Source organism: Scyliorhinus torazame, chromosome 9, assembly GCF_047496885.1.
Source record: "Scyliorhinus torazame isolate Kashiwa2021f chromosome 9, sScyTor2.1, whole genome shotgun sequence".
Classification (NCBI taxonomy): Eukaryota; Metazoa; Chordata; class Chondrichthyes; order Carcharhiniformes; family Scyliorhinidae; genus Scyliorhinus; species Scyliorhinus torazame.
In genome coordinates, this window is record NC_092715.1 from 265,772,537 (window position 1) to 265,791,482 (window position 18,946).

General features: G+C 45.5%; 1 protein-coding gene across 10 annotated transcripts in view; it reads right to left on the reverse strand.

Moving 5' to 3' along the window:
• LOC140429889 (phosphatidylinositol 4-phosphate 5-kinase type-1 beta-like) overlaps positions 1-18,946 on the reverse strand; it is a 193,323-nt gene that overhangs the window by 75,302 nt on the left and 99,075 nt on the right. For 6 of the 10 annotated variants that reach the window (XM_072517420.1, XM_072517419.1, XM_072517411.1 and 3 more), the window contains 4 exons: positions 15,466-15,541; positions 14,519-14,608; positions 13,063-13,193; positions 2,575-2,692 (listed from right to left, as the gene is read on the reverse strand). In XM_072517420.1, the coding sequence (XP_072373521.1) occupies positions 2,575-2,692; positions 13,063-13,193; positions 14,519-14,608 (339 nt within the window). In that variant the 5' untranslated portion in view covers positions 15,466-15,541. Of the gene's footprint in view, positions 1-2,574; positions 2,693-13,062; positions 13,194-14,518; positions 14,621-15,465; positions 15,542-18,946 lie in introns of all 10 variants that reach the window. The other 4 variants (XM_072517413.1, XM_072517415.1, XM_072517416.1 and 1 more) reach the window with 1 other exon arrangement.

Consider the following 18,946-nt stretch of genomic DNA (forward strand, 5'->3'; position numbering starts at 1 on the left):
TATTCATCACAGCCTGGATTTTGCTGGAGTGGATATTTCATGTTGTCTCTTGTCAGTCAGGTCTTTTCCCTCAACGATCAGCTGTAACATATTTTGCACTGTAACTTGCTGGGTGCGTGGACTGATAACGGTGTAGTGAGGGGCAATGGGACATCTGGGACCTCAAGTTAATGACAGGACTCGCAATCTGTCTCCTTAACCAATAAGACTTAAGGATCGAGAAAGAGAGAGAGGAACAACCGAGAAGGAGATTGGGTGAAAGAGTCAAATCAGATACAAAAAGGAAATAATTGACTACCTGTAACAAGATTGAATAGTTTAGTAGCAAATTGTTTCCTTTCCAGGAGGGGAGGATGGTAGACACATTGCATTAATAATTTTGTAAAAGAGATCCTTACGCTGTTAAGTGCCAGCCCCAACTTCCTGCAATGAGAATTAAAAATTCATGCGCCAATCTAGTGAGCCCTTAAAAGTAAGAGGTGTAGGGAGAGATGTCATTATCAAGTGGTTAATAATGGAGGGGTATGAATTATACAGAACTTGCAGTGGTTCACAATGCGCCAGATATATCTCCCGTGCAGTCATCTACTCAGCCATTTGTGCACAAAACGTTGTTATTTTGTCAGAAAAGTCTGGGCCTGAATGCATGAAGTGGCTTCGATGGAGTGGAGTTCTTAAAATGTATACAGGAGAATGTTTTCGCTCAATATGTAGAGGATCCAACAAGGGATGGTGCAGTGCTGGACCTAATTCTGGGGAACATAGCCAGACAGGTTGATGTGTTGTTGGGGGAGCATTTTGGTGATAGCGGTCACAACATAGTACAATTTAAAGTTTGTTATGGACAAAGAAATGGATAAGTTGCAAAAAAAAAAAAAAAAAGGGTTGTGGAGAGTTACTTGTGGGGAAATCTACAGAAGAGCAGTGGGGCACATTCAGAAAGGAAATGGGGAGGATACAGGTTCCCTAGGAAGGAGTAACAAGCCCAAAGGACCATGGATGACCAGAGACATTCAGGATAGGCTGAGAAGGAAAAGAGAGGATTTTAGCAAGTATAAGGGAAGCAAATTAATGGAGGCATTAGTGAGTACAGAAAGTGCAGGATGGAGTTTAAGAAAGCAAAGAGGGACTATGAGAAAGCTCTGACTGGTAAAACTAGGGAAAATCCCAAGATGTAAGTACAGGAATAGGGTGGGGGATTGGGCCTGGGCAGGGTGTTCTTTCGAAGGGTCGGTGCAGATTTGATGGGCCATATAGCCTTATTCTGCACTGTAGGGATTCTATGATCTCTAACCAGGGAAAGAGTAGGTCCCATTGGGGACCAACAGGGAAATCTGTGTGGAGCCAGAGGACATTGGTAGGGTGTTGAATGAATACTTCATATTCGTCTTCACCGAAGAGAATGAGGAATAGATGTAGAACTCAGGGAGAGAGACGGTGAGGTTCTTGAACAAATTGTCATCGGGAGTGACAAAGTATTGGAGGTATTCGCAGGCTTAAAAGTCGACAAATCTCCAGGTCCGGGTGAATTGTGTTGCAGGATGCTGTGGTAAGCAAAGAAGGAGATTGCAGGGGCTCGAACTCAAAATTTCAATTCCTCTCTGGCCTCAGGAGAGGTTCCAGAGGAGTGGAGAACAGCGAGTGTTGTCCCACTATTTCAGAAAGATTGTAGAGATGAGCCAGGGAACAACTGGCCAGTGAGTCTCACACCAATGACAGGGAAACGATTGGAGCAAATTCTGAAGGAGGGTGGTGAGGGTCTGGAACGCGCTGCCTGGGAGGGTGGTAGAGGCGGGTTGCCTCGCATCGTTTAAAAAGTACCTGGATGAGCACTTGGCGCGTCATAACATTCAAGGCTATGGGCCAATTGCTGGCCAATGGGATTAGGTCGGCAGGTCAGATGTTTTTCATGTGTACGGTGCAGACTCGATGGGCCGAAGGGCCTCTTCTGCACTATATTGTTCTGTGATTCTGGCCTCGAAGTGATTTTGCATTTCTGCCTTCAGCCTTGAATACAAGTGGTGGAATTCGCTAAACTCTCTACCTCCTATAAGACACTACTTAAACCTCTCTCGTTGACCAAGCTTTTGGCCACCTGTTCCAATACCTCATTGGTTTGTGATGCAGAACAAGGCCAGCAGCGCGGGTTCAATTCCCGTACCAGCTGAGAATTCTGAATTCTCCCTCCCTGTACCCGAGCAGGCGCCAGAGTGTGGCGACTAGGGGCTTTTCACAGTAACTTTATTGCAGTGTGAATGTAAGCCTACTTGTGACAATAAAGATTATTAAATTTTAAAATGTGGTTCTGTGCCAAATTCTGTTTGAGAAATGCTCCTCTAGGCATCTTCAAACTTTGCGTTATAGTTGCTATACCAATCCAAGTTGTATTTGACATTATTACTCAGCTCCAATGATTAATTAGCCAGAATTATGGTAACCCGGTACACAGCAACTCCTGATGAGCTCTAAACAATGCCTTGCTTGGCAAGTGACCAATTTAATACCACTCTTCCCTGTGACCTATTAAAAGGTAAAATGACTGCACTGCAAAAGCAACAAAAGAAAGAAACTCACCAAATAATCATCTGGCTTTATGTGGAAGAGTTCTCGGAAATAGCGGAATGCTAGTGGAGCATATGTCTTAAACCTGAAGTCTGGATAGCGATGTGCTGGTGTAAGATTGCTTCCTTCACTGAAAATCATTGTGACGAGATAAAAGCATTAATGGTAATTAAAGAAGGCTTCACATCAACTGAGAATTTAACATTTTTTTAACTCACTCGAGTGGCCATCCCCTATTGCCCTCAAGGTGGTGACGAGTTGCTTTTTTGAACCGCTGCAGTCCATGTGGTGTAGGTACACCCACAGTGCTGTTAGGGAGGGAGTTCCAGATTTATGTGGTAGTCAGCGGTTTGAAAGGAACTATTGAAGGAGCCTTGGCAGGTCGCTGCAGTGGATTCTGCACACACAATAAAGCCATGGCCCACCAGTGGGGGAGTGAGTGAATGTTTAAGGTGGTGGATGGGGTGCAGCCCGATGGGGTTGGGGTGGTCTTGGTTCTGTCCTGGAGGCGGAGGTTGAACCAACCTCCACCGTTGGCATACCAACGTGAGCCCCCCCCCCCCCCCCCCCGGCCAATATCCCCAGTACCGAGGCACTGGTCGCACTTGAGCAGCTGCGATGGACGGGCCACATTGCCCGCATGCCCGACACAAGACTCCCAAAGTGCTCTACCCCGAGCTCCGCAATGGCAAGCGAGGAGGGCAGAGGAAATGCTACAAGGACACTCTGAAAGCTCCCCTAAATATATGTAACATCCCCATTCTCAGGTTGGAATCGCTTGCCTTAGAACACACAAACTGAAGAAGCATCCACGAGGACGCCAATCACCTCGGGCGCCACTGGGTGGAACACGTGGAGGCCAAGTGTAAATAGCAGAAGGAGCATGCAGAATCCAGACAGTCACACCCACCCACCGGGGCTGGTTTAGCACAGGGCTAAATCGCTGGCTTTGAATTTGCCAATGATGAAAAGTCATTGGCAAATAGGGTTAAGGAAAATCCCAAGGCTTTTTACACGTACATAAAAAGCAAGAGGGTAGCCAGGGAAAGGGTTGGCCCATTGAAGGATAGGCAAGGGAATCTATGTGTGGAGCCAGAGGAAATGGGCGAGGTACTAAATGAATACTTTGCATCAGTATTCACCAAAGAGAAGGAATTGGTGGATGTTGAGTCTGGAGAAGGGTGTGTAGATAGCCTGGGTCACATTGTGATCCAAAAAGACGAGGTGTTGGGCGTCTTGAAAAATATTAAGGTAGATAAGTTCCCAGGGCCTGATGGGATCTACCCCAGAATACTGAAGGAGGCTAGAGAGGAAATTGCTGAGGCCTTGACAGAAATCTTTGGATCCTCACTGTCTACAGGTGATGTCCCGGAGGACTGGAGAATAGCCAATATTGTTCCTCTGTTTAAGAAGGGTGGCAAGGATAATCCAGGGAACGACAGGCCGGTGAGCCTTACATCAGTGGTAGGGAAATTACTGGAGAGAATTCTTCGAGACAGGATCTACTCCCATTTGGAAGCAAATGGACGTATTAGTGAGAGGCAGCATGGTTTTGTGAAGGGGAGGGCGTGTCTCACTAACTGGATAGAGTTTTTCGAAGTGGTCACAAAGATGATTGATGCAGGTAGGGCAGTGGATGTTGTCTATATGGACTTCAGTAAGGCCTTTGAAAAGGTCCCTCATGGTAGACGAGTACAAAAGGTGAAGTCACACGGGATCAGGGGTGAGCTGGAAAGGTGGATACAGAACTGGCTAGGTCATAGAAGGCAGAGAGTAGCAATGGAAGGATGTTTTTCTAATTGGAGGGCTGTGACTAGTGGTGTTCTGCAGGCATCAGTGCTGGGACCTTTGCTGTTTGTAGTATATATAAATGATTTGGAGGAAAATGTAACTGGTCTGATTAGTAAGTTTGCAGACGACACAAAGTGGAATTGCGGATAGCGATGAGGACGTAAGAGGATACAGCAGGATTTAGATTGTTTGGAGACTTGGGCGGAGAGATGGCAGATGGAGTTTAATCCGGACAAATGTGAGGTAATGCATTTTGAAAGGTCTAATGCAGGTAGGGAATATACAGTGAATGGTGGAACCCTCAAGAGTATTGAAAGTCAGAGAGATCTAGGTCCACAGGTCACTGAAATGGGCAACACAGGTGGAGAAGGTAGTCAAGAAGGCATACGGCATGCTTGCCTTCATTGGCTGGGGCATTGAGTATAAGAATTGGCAAGTCATGTTGCAGCTGTATAGAACTTTAGTTAGGCCACACTTGGAGCATAGTGTTCAATTCTGGTCGTCACACTACCAGAAGGATGTGGAGGCTTTAGAGAGGGTGCAGAAGAGATTTACCAGAATGTTCCCTGGTAATGAGGGCATTAGCTCATTAGCTATGAGGAGCAGTTGAATAAACTCGGTTTGTTCTGACTGGAACGATGGAGGTTGAGGGGCGACCTGATAGAGGTCTACAAAATTATGAGGGGCATAGACAGAATGGATAGTCAGAGGCATTTCCCCAGGGTAGAGGGGTCAATTACTAGGGGGCATAGGTTTAAGGTGCGAGGGGCAAGGTTTAGAGTAGATGTACGAGGCAAGTTTTTTTACACAGAGGGTAGTGGGTGCCTGGAACTCGCTGCCGGAGGAGGTGGTGGAAGCAGGGACGATAGTGACACTTAAGGGGCATCTTGACAAATACATGAATAGGATGGGAATAGAGGGATATGGACCCAGGAAGTGTAGAAGATTGTAGTTTAGTCAGGCAGCATGGTCGGCACGGGCTTGGAGGGCCGAAGGGCCTGTTCCTGTGCTGTACTTTTCTTCGTTCTTTGTTCAAGGCAGCTAGCAGCATGGTTCAATTCCCGTACCTGCCTCCCCGAACAGGCGCCGGAATGTGGCGACTAGAGGCTTTTCACAGTAACTTCTTTGAAGCCGACTTGTGACAATAAGCAATTTTCATTTCATTTCAATTCATTTTTCATGTCATCAAACACCACCTGCCAAATCTGTGGCAAGAGTCTGCGGATCCAGGTTTGGACTATTCACCCTCCACAGAACCCATCTCCCCGGAGTGCAAGCAAGTCATCCTCCACCTTGAGGGACTGCCCGAGGAGGAGGAGGCGGGGGTGATCATTTGGAGGTTTTGTAATACTAGCAATTCCAGCAAAGCCCACCGAGTGGTTTGGACTACAATTCTTCCAAGACTCTCATGTGCTTGGATTTAACTGGAAAATCCACACATTTTTCTCACCTTGCCTTGCTCATTGTTGCAGTGCATAGGTTTTATAAATGGCTGCAACCCCAATGTTGGTGTGTGCGGGGTGCGGGGGGGCGAGTGCGGGCTTGAGACACACTTTTGAAAACAGCCACAAATACCCTTTCCTTTCTCATTGCTTTTCGTTCCCCGGCAGCCTAATCCTCTCCCCTGTTCCCCTTGGCATCAATTGTTTGGGCATTTCCATATGAAGCACTATGGGACATCTTCCGATACCCCTGTGCAATGTCTGTGGAAGATACCGTTAGACAGCCAAGAACTCTACTATCAATCCCAAGGGCAATGCCTCTTTAACATCAATATTAAGTATCCTCTGAAGGAGGCGGTAACTTTTACTCATTCCAGATATTTAAACCGTAGTTGACAACATCAAAATGTTGACAATCCAGTGCAGTACTGAGGGAGTGCTGCACTGTCCAAGATGCCATCGTTTGGGTGGGACATTCAACCTGCTCTCTCAGGGTGGATGTAAAAGATCCTGTGGCCGCTATTTCAAAGAAGAGCAGGTGGTTGCCAGTGTCCTGGTCAATATTCATCCCACAATCAGCATCACCAAAAATGGGGCAGCATGGTGGCGCAGTGGTTAGCACTGCTGCCTCACAGCGCCGAGGTCCCAGGTTCGATCCCGGCCCCGGGTCACTGTCCGTGTGGAGTTTGCACATTCTCCCAGTGTCTGCGTGGGGCTCGCCCCCACAACCCAAAGATGTGTAGGGTAGGTGGATTGGACACGCTAAATTGCCCCCTTAATTGGAAAATAAAATGAATTGGATACTCTAAATTTAAAATAAAACAAAGAATGATTGTGTGACTATGTGACATATATAAACATGAACATTGATTTTTTCAAACTTTTGTCTTTCTAAAAGGTGAAGAGGAAAAAAAACCTCTAAAAGCAACAACTAGCATTTGTATAGCACCGTTTATATTACACCTCAAACACCGAAACAAATTCACAGGGGCAAATATCAGGAAGCTTGGGTAGAGAGATGGGCAAATAAGCAACTGTTATCCACACAGTTGCTGCTGTTCTAGTCTGTTTAAACGAACAGTGTTCCTATCTAAATTCAATGCAAACCCGAAGACCTCAATTTGCTTGGTTCAAGAAGAAAATGGAAAAGGGGAACAATTAAAGATTAAAGCACTTGACTGGACAATACAGGAGAAAAATATATAGCAATCAGAAAGGCTAACCACAGACAGAGAAAACAGGCCAAAAACATGAGAAAATGAAAGTAGAAAAGGGGGTTGTGTTGACAGACATAAAATCCCTACAGTGCAGAATAGGCCATTCAGCCCATCCAGTCTGCACTGACCCTCTGAACGAGCATCTGGAGCACCCGGAGGACACCCTTACAGACACCGGGAGTACGTGCAAGCTCCACACAGTCACCCAAGGCAGGAATTGAACCCAGGTCTCTGTGGCTAAGAGGCAGTAGTGCTAACCACTGTGCCATTGCAGCAAGTTGGGAATCAATGAGTAGATGCTCCTTCTCTAAGCTGTGCGAGAGGAATGGAGGGCTGCTCGTTCAAAAGGGGTGAAAAGAATAAACTAGGTGCCCGTGGAATGCCAGATGTGTAGACTCTTCATCCTAGTGACCAGCTGACCGAGTCGAACAGCGTGTTCCTTTGGTTGTTTGTAATAAACAGGGTTCAGGTTGTACTCAACCAGCCCGCGCTTGGAAAACCCAAAACAAAAAGTCAACTACTAGATGTGATTCCAAGATTGGACGGCACTTGCTGAACAATCCTGAGTGCGCTGATAGCTATAATAACTAATTTAAGATAATCAGTCCAGCTTTCAACGTGACTCACTTATGTTCACTAGAAGCGACATCCATTAATACACAGGAACAGGTTCTCTGCAAAGCACAGGGCTAAATTGTTGGCTTTGAAAGCGGACCAAGGCAGGCCAGCAGCACGGTTCAATTCCCGTACCAGCCTCCCCGAACAGGCGCCGGAATGTGGCGACTAGGGGCTTTTCACAGTAACTTCATTTGAAGCCTACTTGTGACAATAAGTGATTTCATTTCAAAAGGAATATGTTCAAGCCTTGCGCCTTTTTGAATTACTGGGGAGCCTGGAGATCCTATAGTTGCCCATTGCTTTCCCCATAGCAACTCCTCAGCCAATGATAGTCAAATTGTCTACCAATCAGAACCCTCTTCATTTGAAGTATAAATTGTTGTGATTGTTTGAAATTTGGTATTCTTGTTTTTGTCCTGCTGAGTGTAAGATGAAAACTTTAGCAATGTGTCTCTCTTTTAAGCAAAGAATCAGGTAAATTATATTGGATAGTTTGCCTATCAATAGGCAAATAGGTAAGTACCATATTTTATTATATTATTATTATTTTTTATAAAAAATTTAATTTAGTTGTTAGCCAGATCTTGGTAGAAAGTTAGAGGAATGGCAGGGAAGGGAGTGCAATGTTCCTCCTGCAGGATGTTTGAGGTGAGGGATGCAGTTAGTGTCCCTGCTGATTTTACCTGCAGGAAGTGCTGCCATCTCCAGCTCCTCCAAGACCGAGTTAGGGAACTGGAGCTGGAGTTGGAAGAACTTCGGATCATTCGGGAGGCAGAGGGGGTCATAGATAGCAGCTTCAGGGAATTAGTTACACCAAAGATTGGAGATAGGTGGGTAACTGTAAGAGGGACTGGGAAAAAGCAGTCAGTGCAGGGATCCCCTGCGGTCGTTCCCCTGAGAAACAAGTATACCCGCTTTGGATACTTGTGGGGGGGGGGGACTTACCAGGGGTAAGCCATGGGGTACGGGCCTCTGGCACGGAGTCTGTCCCTGTTGCTCAGAAGGGAAGGGGGGAGAGGAGCAGAGCATTAGTAATTGGGGACTCTATAGTCAGGGGCACAGATAGGAGATTTTGTGGGAGCGTGAGAGACTCACGTTTGGTATGTTGCCTCCCAGGTGCAAGGGTACGTGATGTCTTGGATCGTGTTTTCCTGGTCCTTAGGGGGAGGGGGAGCAGCCCCAAGTCGTGGTCCACATTGGCACTAACGACATAGGTAGGAAAGGGGACAAGGATGTCAGGCAGGCTTTCAGGGAGCTAGGATGGAAGCTCAGAACTAGAACAAACAGAGTTGTTATCTCTGGGTTGTTGCCCGTGCCACGTGATAGTGAGATGAGGAATAGGGAGAGAGAGCATTTAAACACGTGGCTACAGGGATGGCGCAGGCGGGAGGGATTCAGATTTCTGGATAACTGGGGCTCTTTCTGGGGAAGGTGGGACCTCTACAGACAGGATGGTCTACATCTGAACCTGAGGGGCACAAATATCCTGGGGGGGAGATTTGTTAATGCTCTTTGGGGGGGTTTAAACTAGTGCAGCAGGGGCATGGGAACCTGGATTGTAGTTTTAGGGTAAGGGAGAATGAGAGTATAGAGGTCAGGAGCACAGATTTGACGTCGCAGGAGGGGGCCAGTGTTCAGGTAGGTGGTTTGAAGTGTGTCTACTTCAATGCCAGGAGTATACGAAACAAGGTAGGGGAACTGGCAGCATGGGTTGGTACCTGGGACTTCGATGTTGTGGCCATTTCGGAGACATGGATAGAGCAGGGACAGGAATGGATGTTGCAGGTTCCGGGGTTTAGGTGTTTTAGTAAGCTCAGAGAAGGAGGCAAAAGAGGGGGAGGTGTGGCACTGCTAGTCAAGAGCAGTATTACAGTGGCCGAGAGGATGCTAGATGGGGACTCTTCTTCCGAGGTAGTATGGGCTGAAGTTAGAAACAGGAAAGGAGGTCACCCTGTTGGGAGTTTTTTTATAGGCCTCCTAATAGTTCTAGGGATGTAGAGGAAAGGATGGCGAAGATGATTCTGGATAAGAACGAAAGTAACAGGGTAGTTATTATGGGAGACTTTAACTTTCCAAATATTGACTGGAAAAGATATAGTTCGAGTGCAATAGATGGGTCGTTTTTTGTACAGTGTGTGCAGGAGGGTTTCCTGAAACAATATGTTGACAAGCCAACAAGAGGCGAGGCCACGTTGGATTTGGTTTTGGGTAATGAACCAGGCCAGGTGTTGGATTTGGAGGTAGGAGAGCACTTTGGGGACAGTGACCACAATTCGGTGACGTTTACGTTAATGATGGAAAGGGATAAGTATACACCGCAGGGCAAGAGTTATAGCTGGGGGAAGGGCAATTATGATGCCATTAGACGTGACTTGGGGGGGATAAGGTGGAGAAGTAGGCTGCAAGTATTGGGCACACTGGATAAGTGGGGCTTGTTCAAGGATCAGCTACTGCATGTTCTTGATAAGTATGTACCGGTCAGGCAGGGAGGAAGGCGTCGAGCGAGGGAACCGTGGTTTACCAAGGAAGTGGAATCTCTTGTTAAGAGGAAGAAGGAGGCCTATGTGAAGATGAGGTGTGAAGTTTCGGTTGGGGCGATGGATAGTTACAAGGTAGCGAGGAAGGATCTAAAGAGAGAGCTAAGACGAGCAAGGAGGGGACATGAGAAGTATTTGGCAGGAAGGCTCAAGGAAAACCCAAAAGCTTTCTATAGGTATGTCAGGAATAAGCGAATGACTAGGGAAAGAGTAGGACCAGTCAAGGACAGGGATGGGAAATTGTGTGTGGAGTCTGAAGAGATAGGCGAGATACTAAATGAATATTTTTCGTCAGTATTCACTCAGGAAAAAGATAATGTTGTGGAGGAGAATGCTGAGCCCCAGGCTAATAGAATAGATGGCATTGAGGTACGTAGGGAAGAGGTGTTGGCAATTCTGGACAGGCTGAAAATAGATAAGTCCCCGGGACCTGATGGGATTTATCCTAGGATTCTCTGGGAGGCCAGGGAAGAGATTGCTGGACCTTTGGCTTTGATTTTTATGTCATCATTGGCTACAGGAATAGTGCCAGAGGACTGGAGGACAGCAAATGTGGTCCCTTTGTTCAAAAAGGGGAGCAGAGACAACCCCGGCAACTATAGACCGGTGAGGCACGTCTGTAGTGGGTAAAGTCTTGGAGGGGATTATAAGAGACAAGATTTATAATCATCTAGATAGGAATAATATGATCAGGGATAGTCAGCATGGCTTTGTGAAGGGTAGGTCATGCCTCACAAACCTTATTGAGTTCTTTGAGAAGGTGACTGAACAGGTAGATGAGGGTAGAGCAGTTGATGTGGTGTATATGGATTTCAGCAAAGCGTTTGATAAGGTTCCCCACGGTAGGCTATTGCAGAAAATACGGAGGCTGGGGATTGAGGGTGATTTAGAGATGTGGATCAGAAATTGGCTAGCTGAAAGAAGACAGAGGGTGGTGGTTGATGGGAAATGTTCAGAATGGAGTACAGTCACAAGTGGAGTACCACAAGGATCTGTTCTGGGGCCGTTGCTGTTTGTCATTTTTATCAATGACCTAGAGGAAGGCGCAGAAGGGTAGGTGAGTAAATTTGCAGACGATACTAAAGTCGGTGGTGTTGTCGATAGTGTGGAAGGATGTAGTACGTTACAGAGGGATATAGATAAGCTGCAGAGCTGGCAAATGGAGTTTAACGTAGAGAAGTGTGAGGTGATTCACTTTGGAAGGACTAACAGGTATGCGGAATATTTGGCTAATGGTAAAGTTCTTGAAAGTGTAGATGAGCAGAGGGATCTAAGTGTCCATGTACATAGATCCCTGAAAGTTGCCACCCAGGTTGATAGGGTTGCGAAGAAGGCCTATGGAGTGTTGGCCTTTATTGGTAGAGGGATTGAGTTCCGGAGTCGGGAGGTCATGTTGCAGCTGTACAGAACTCTGGTACGGCCGCATTTGGAGTATTGCGTGTTCTGGTCACCGCATTATAGGAAGGATGTGGAGGCTTTGGAGCGGGTGCAGAGGAGATTTACCAGGATGTTGCCTGGTATGGAGGGAAAATCTTATGAGGAAAGGCTGATGGACTTGAGATTGTTTTCGTTGGAGAGAAGAAGGTTAAGAGGAGACTTAATAGAGGCATACAAAATGATCAGGGGGTTAGATAGGGTGGACAGTGAGAGCCTTCTCCCGTGGATGGAAATGGCTGGCACGAGGGGACATAGCTTTAAACTGAGGGGTAATAGATATAGGGCAGAGGTCAGAGGTAGGTTCTTTACGCAAAGAGTAGTGAGGCCGTGGAATGCCCTACCGGCTACAGTAGTGAACTCGCCAACATTGAGGGCATTTAAAAGTTTATTGGATAAACATATGGATGATAATGGCATAGTGTAGGTTAGATGGCTTTTGTTTCGGTGCAACATCGTGGGCCGAAGGGCCTGTACTGCGCTGTATTGTTCTATGTTCTAATAGTAGTGGGCAAGCCTTTAGAAATCTTATTATGGGATGAAGGGAACATGTGCCTAGAAAAGTGGAAGGACAAATTGATAAAGCTGCTGTCAATGCACAAAAGTATACAAGGGATGGCCTCATCTGACCTTTGCAAGATTAACACCTTCCCTTCATCTGTACAAGGCTCCCTGCACACACTAAACATGTGCAGGGAATTGGGATATGCAACTTGGTAAGCTCCAAGTCAATTCTTGGAGGGTTGCTGTTGCTCCCCCTTGAAAAGGAGCGTCACTTACACTTGTGAATGCAACAGATTTGGAATCAGTGTGGGTTCCCAGTCGAGTGGTAGGTGCCAATAATCTCTGCTGCGTGTAAAGGTTTTGCGGCAGTGAAGGAGGGGGCGCTGCTGTTGGAGGCAGTCACCTGTAAAACCCTTCACACGTGTGTGTGTGTGTGTGTGTGTGTGTGTGTGTGTGTGTGTGTGTGTGTGTGTGTGTGTGTGTGTGTGTGTGTGTGTGTGTGTGTGTAATCCAAATACCATCATTGTCATGTTCACTGCAGGCAAGGGCACTGGGGATTGGGACATCTGCTCACGTGGAAGTTGCACACCAACATGGACTGATTGGACCCAATTGGCCTCCTTCCAGATCTCATTTCTACACGACGCAATATAAACCAATTGAGCTTAGCAAGTTTGGAAAACTGCCTCTCGTGTTTACTATTAAGCAGCACAATTAATGCAACAATTTGTGGATGATATTTTGCAAATATATAAAATCAGCAGGATACACTTTCTACATCGGCAAACAGGCAAAGGCAATCGCGGTGTCAAACAATGCAGATTCATGATTAATCGTCACCGAGTTTCCTCAGGAGGACAGCCACAAAATATTTAACTGCAGCCGGTTAGCAACTGGAGTTAAAGGTGGAAATGTCTCGAGATTAAAAAAAAGGTTTTCAAGAACATAAAACCCAACCTTGGTAGAAAAACACTTTCCACGACGTAGAAATCTTGCATGAGCACATCCCTGCCTGGTTTCGACGTGAGGTTTCCAACTGCATACCCTATCCCAAGCTGGATAGAGCCTTGAAGTGCAGATGATGGCGTCTGCAGCAAAAATAATACATTTTTTTAAAAATTGCATGGTTTCGACGTGATCTACTTGAGGCCTGCCCTGTGCTTAAGCCAAGGCCGTTTAAAAAGCAAGATCACTTGCAAACAGAAGTCACTGCAATTGTCTGCAACAACACAGAATACAGAACATTCCAGTCATATAATTCTGATACAGAAAGAATTCCAGCCATAGCAACAGTACACCAATCTTGAACCTTCTACCCATGGACCAAGAACAACAGATTTCTATGTCCCCCAACTGTACCCTTCAAATCTCAATCCTAAAAAACCCATACATACAAATATATAAATAGAACAAGTGAAATGTTAAATAGAGTGAAATGTTCGGTCCCAGAAAGCCAGTTGGGGAAAGAAACATAGAACCGAGTCAATGGATGAGGTTCTCAACCAGCCCCCCCATCTCCCCCCAATGTTGCGCCTGGTGCTCTGCCCATGAAAGGCGGGGGGGGGTATATGAAGGGACTTCAGAAAGGTTGGGAGGTGAAGAGGCGTAACAACAATAATAATCTTTATTGTCACAAGTAGGCTTACGTTAACACTGCTATGAAGTAACTGTGAAAATCCCCTAGTCGCTACATTCCAGCACCTGTTCGGGTACACGGAGGGCAAATTCAGAATGTCCAATTCACCTAACAAGCACGTCTTTCGGGACTTGTGGGAGGAAACCGGAGCACCCGGAGGAAACCCACGCAGATACAGGGAAAACGTGCAGACTCCGCACAGACAGTGACCCAAGCCGGGAATCGAACCTGGGACCCTGGAGCTGTGAAGCAAAAGTGCTAACCACTGTGCTACCATGTCGCCTAGGTCTGTGGGGGAGGGGGGTGGCATTGCCTGTACATGGGGGTCGTTGGGGACCATCCAGCTCACTGCGAGATTGGGACACCCTTACACAGTGGCACCCCAATGGCTCTCCCGCACACACAATATATATTTATTTTTAGAGTTTTACATTCCAAGCATAAACCTCCTGTTTTTATTTACATGGGGCTCAAATGAATCCTCACTTAATACCCACCACGTCCATACGATTAAAGGCAATGATTAAACAACTAACACCAAATACTTTACATTCAAAATCCTTACCCAAAGAGAATTAACCATCTCATTTAAAATAATCAAATGGGGCAAAGTAACTCGAGGTTACTCCTCAATAGAAAGTGAGCATTGACTGGAGTGTGAGTAAATAATGACTCTTGGAGCAGACATTTTCATGGTTGAAATTAATTTCAGCCTCCCGAGTTCACGTGGACGAGGAGCGGGAGTATATTTTTAAAAGTTGGCATTGAAAATTTTACCTTTTTGTAAATCTTCTCCCGCGAGTTGCCTTCACCACTATGTCCATTTTGTCTAACGGCATCTTTTCTGATTTCAGTCATGGAAGACATCTAGAAAACAAACTGAACATTTAATTTAAAAATATACTTTCTTCAGAATCATACATCTATCAATCAAATTCATTGTAAAGTTTTCATTGGCAAATTTTTCAAAAGTACACAAGTTATTTGGAGGATTTATCATAGAATCGACAGAGCAGAAGGAGGCCATTCGGCCCATCGGGTCTACTTAATCCCACACCTCCACCCTATCCCCGTAACCCAGTAACCCCACCTAACCTTTGGACATTAAGGGCAATTTAGCATGGCCAATCCACCTAACCTGTACAATATAGGGGCATAGTTGGGGGGCGGAAGGAAGGGCAGGTGCAGGTTGGACATAACCTTTTGAATCGGATCAATCCTTCTTTTGAAAGGGCACACCTCAGATCTGTTGATAGAAACACGCAAACAAACAAATAAATGATGTTCTCCCCAGTCAGTTCCGCAATTCATCCACTGGAAATGGGTTAGTTGGGGCTTTGCATTGGGATATGGTTATAGATAGGAACAATGCTATTGATGGACCAACCGCTCAAAACTGTGCACTTAAAGATTACGAAATTTAGACTTTTGTCCAGCAAACAGGTTCTCAGTTTTATTTGTTTCGCTCAAGAATGTAATTGAACCAAAATACAAATTGTCTCTGAGAAGCAGACCTTTCATATCCAAACACTGCCCCAGAAAAGAACCCCCTTTTTTTTTTTTAAACCTCCATCGCAGTATCTAACAAAAATGTGGACATTGATATTTCTAATTGGAAACATTTACAGGAAATGCGGGCACACATTTAGGTTTTTTTACATTCCTTATAAATATATATGATCTTAGTTCCAGACCCCAGAACATAATCTTTGTCCGTTTGTTACCTTTCTTGACAATAGTGTCTACAAGTCATCTGACGTTTTTCATGCCAACAATTTAAGGAACATGCAGTTCTAGCACCTGTGAATCAAAATGAAACACGTACAAGAATTGGTGCATGATCAATATAACAGCTACTTATATTAATACAACATTTTCAATGCAGCAAAACGCCCAAAGGAACAATTGTGACATCATGTTCGATACGGGTCCATTCAAGGAAGCATTAGGGCAGGTGACCAAAAGCTTGGACAACGGCACAGGTTTTAAGAAGCGTCTTAAAAGGGAGGAGGTAGAGGTGTTCAGGGCGGGAACTCCAGAGCTTGGGGAGGTGGGCATGTAAAGGCACGGCCGGCCAATGATACAGCGATCGGGGTCCATGGAAGAAGCCAGAATCAGTGGAGCGCAGAGATCGTGGATGATTATGGAGTGGGGCAGCACGGTAGCAAGGTGGTTAGCACTGTTGCTTCACAGCGCCAGGGTCCCAGCTTGGGTCACTGTTTGCTACCACAAGTCCCAAAAGACATGCTTGTTAGGTGAATTGTACATTCTGAATTCTCCCTCTGTGTACCTGAACAGGCGCCGGAATGTGGTGACTAGGGGATTTTCACAGTAACTTCATAATGTAAATAAGCCTACTTGTGACAATAATAAAGATTACTATTATTGAAGGGGGTTAGACAACAAAAGAAGGGAATGTTTAAAAGCTGTCATTACTGGACAGGGTACCAATATAAATCAATGAACATGGGGTTGGAGGGGGTGGGGGGGGGGAAAAGGGGGAGACTTGCTATGGGGGGGGGGGGGGGGAAGACTTGCTTTGTGTTAGGACATGGACAGCATAGGTGTGGCTCAGCTCATCTCTACAAAGGGTGGGAGGTGCGAGACTGTATTATAGTTCCTTTAAAATAGATTTGGTGTACCCAATTAATTTTATTTTTCCCAGTTAAGGGGAAATTTGGCGTGTCCAATCCACCTACCCTGAACATCTTTGGGCTGTGAGGGTGAGATCCACGCAGACACGGGGCGAATGTGCAAACTCCACACGGACAAGTGACCGAGGGCCAGGATCGAACCCGGGTCCTCGGTGCTGTGAGGCAGCAGTGCTAGCCACTGCGCCGCCTAGCAATGTAATAGTTAATGTGGAGGTAACCAAGGCATTCACAGCAAATGGTTACCACCCTACATACAGAAAGCTCCTGCAGGTGACATTTAACATTTTTTGATTTCCCTCCTCCTTGGCATTTTTGTTGAAGGGTAAAAAAGAATTCCTCCAGAACTCGGGTCATGTCAGAAAATGCCAAGGTAATTTGCAATGTTTGGAACAAACTTGAAAGGGAAATGGTTGAAAGGCAATGAAATGGCAATAGCCAGTCACAAAGTGGCTTCACAGCTTGCTGCCCCTCTGAAGGGCTTCCGATATTCCCACAATAAAGTTCAAGGATACTGTTTCGTGACACAGCCGACAGTACCAGCAGGAACACAATTACAGGAATGTATATTTTATTGCATTATTGAGTTCTGGATTCTTTGTTTTAAAGAAAAGTAGTGCAGAGAAACGCTGAAATAATTTTATCAAAAGTGCAAAAAGGCAGCAAGCTTCAAAACCTGCAGAATAAATTATGTCCAAAATAGAAACATCTCCATTCCACAACATTTATAATTTTACACCAAGCAGCATATTTTCCAAGTGTTTCCATTGTCTTATTAGGTGGTATAGGATTATGACAAACAGTTAGATCGGTTAGATGTTAAAATCTCAGAGCAGTGTCTGGGTTGTTAGGTATCTGTGCAAACCTGGTTCTCTGAAGCATGCACCTCGTCACAAGTTTTATCAAGAATTTTTCTTTAATTGTGCAATGCGTTCTGATGATCCACTACACATTGCCTGAAAGGGTGGCGAAACAGATGAAAGAAACGCTTTCAAAAAAAAAAAAAAAAGGGGATTTGATAAATACTTGAAAAGGAAAAATTGTAGAGTTACAGGGAAAGCAAGATAGCTCTTTCAAAAGAGACATCCCGGGCAAGATGGACACACAGGTCTCATGTGAGCCGAGAGAATTGATATAATCACCGTTTTTAGTACAATGCAACCCACTTGGGTTCAATCAGGTTAAGGTAAGGGGTTTGGCAAGGATACCAATGGATGTGTCTGGTATTTAATGGGGACTTCGGAAACCACCATGGTATTTTGATCAACAGTGTATGCCTGTATTGTGGAAGAGTCCAACAGCACACACCAGGCTGCATGCTTCATCAACAAGCAAGTAGATACCTTAAAACTACAGCAGATGGACAAACCCATTCCAAATAGCTTTACATTACTGATGGCGATTGACATTCAGTTTCATTAGATAGCAGTTCTTTTCCCCCTTGGCTGGTGCAATAAAAGGGACAGCAGCAACGTGGATACAAAGCTGGCTGAATAACAGGAAGCAGAGAGGAATGGTCAATGGGTATTTTTCAGGTTGGAGGAAGGTTTGTAGTGGAGTTCCCCAGGGGTCATTGTTGGGATCCTTGCCTTTCCGGGTGTATATCAATGATCTAGATTTTGGTGCGCAGGGGACAATTACAAAGTTTACGGATGACACAAAACTTGGTAGCATTTGTAAACTGTGAAGAGAACAGTGTAGAACTTCAAAAGGACACGGAGAAGTTGGTGGAATGGGCAGATGAAGTTCAATGCGGAGATGTGTGAGGTGATGCATTTTGGTACGAGAACGTAGAGAGACAGAATAAAATAAGGGGCAAAATTCTTAAGGAGCAGAGCGACCTGGGTGCATACGGACATTGATCATTGAAATGACAGGACAGGTAGAGAGAGCAGTTAATAAAACATCTATTATTCGGAGCTTCATTAATAGGGGCTTAGAGTACAAGAGCAAGGAGATTATGCAGAACTTAGACAAGACACTAGTTTGACCTCAGCTGGAGTATTGGGCACAGTTCTGGGCCACACTATATAAAAGGACGTGAACACATTAGAGAGGGTGCAGGAGAGGTTTACAAGAATGGTTACGGGGTGAGAAACTTCAGTATTGAGCACAGATTGCAGAGGTTGGGACTGTTCTTCACAGAGAGAAAGGTGGCTAAGAGGAGATTTGATAGAGATGTTCAAAATCATGGGGGGGGGGGGGGCTGGACAGAGTAGATGGGGAGAAACTGTTCCCACTCAGAAAAGGATCAGGAACTGGAGGGCACAAATTTAAAGTAATTTGCAAAATAAGCTAATGTGATGCGAGAAAAAACGTTTTCATACAAGAGGTTGGAGTCTGGAATGCACGGCCTGGAATTGTGGTGGAGATAGATTCAGTCGAAGTTTAGAAGGGGTATTAGATGACTACTTGAACAGAAACAAAGTGCAGGGGTACGAGGAAAAGGCAGGGGAACGGCATTAAGTCATGATGATCATTTGGAGTGTCGATTGGTTGAATGGCCTCCTAATTCTATGATTCTGACTGTCCCGTGTGAGAACCTTCCCTCGTC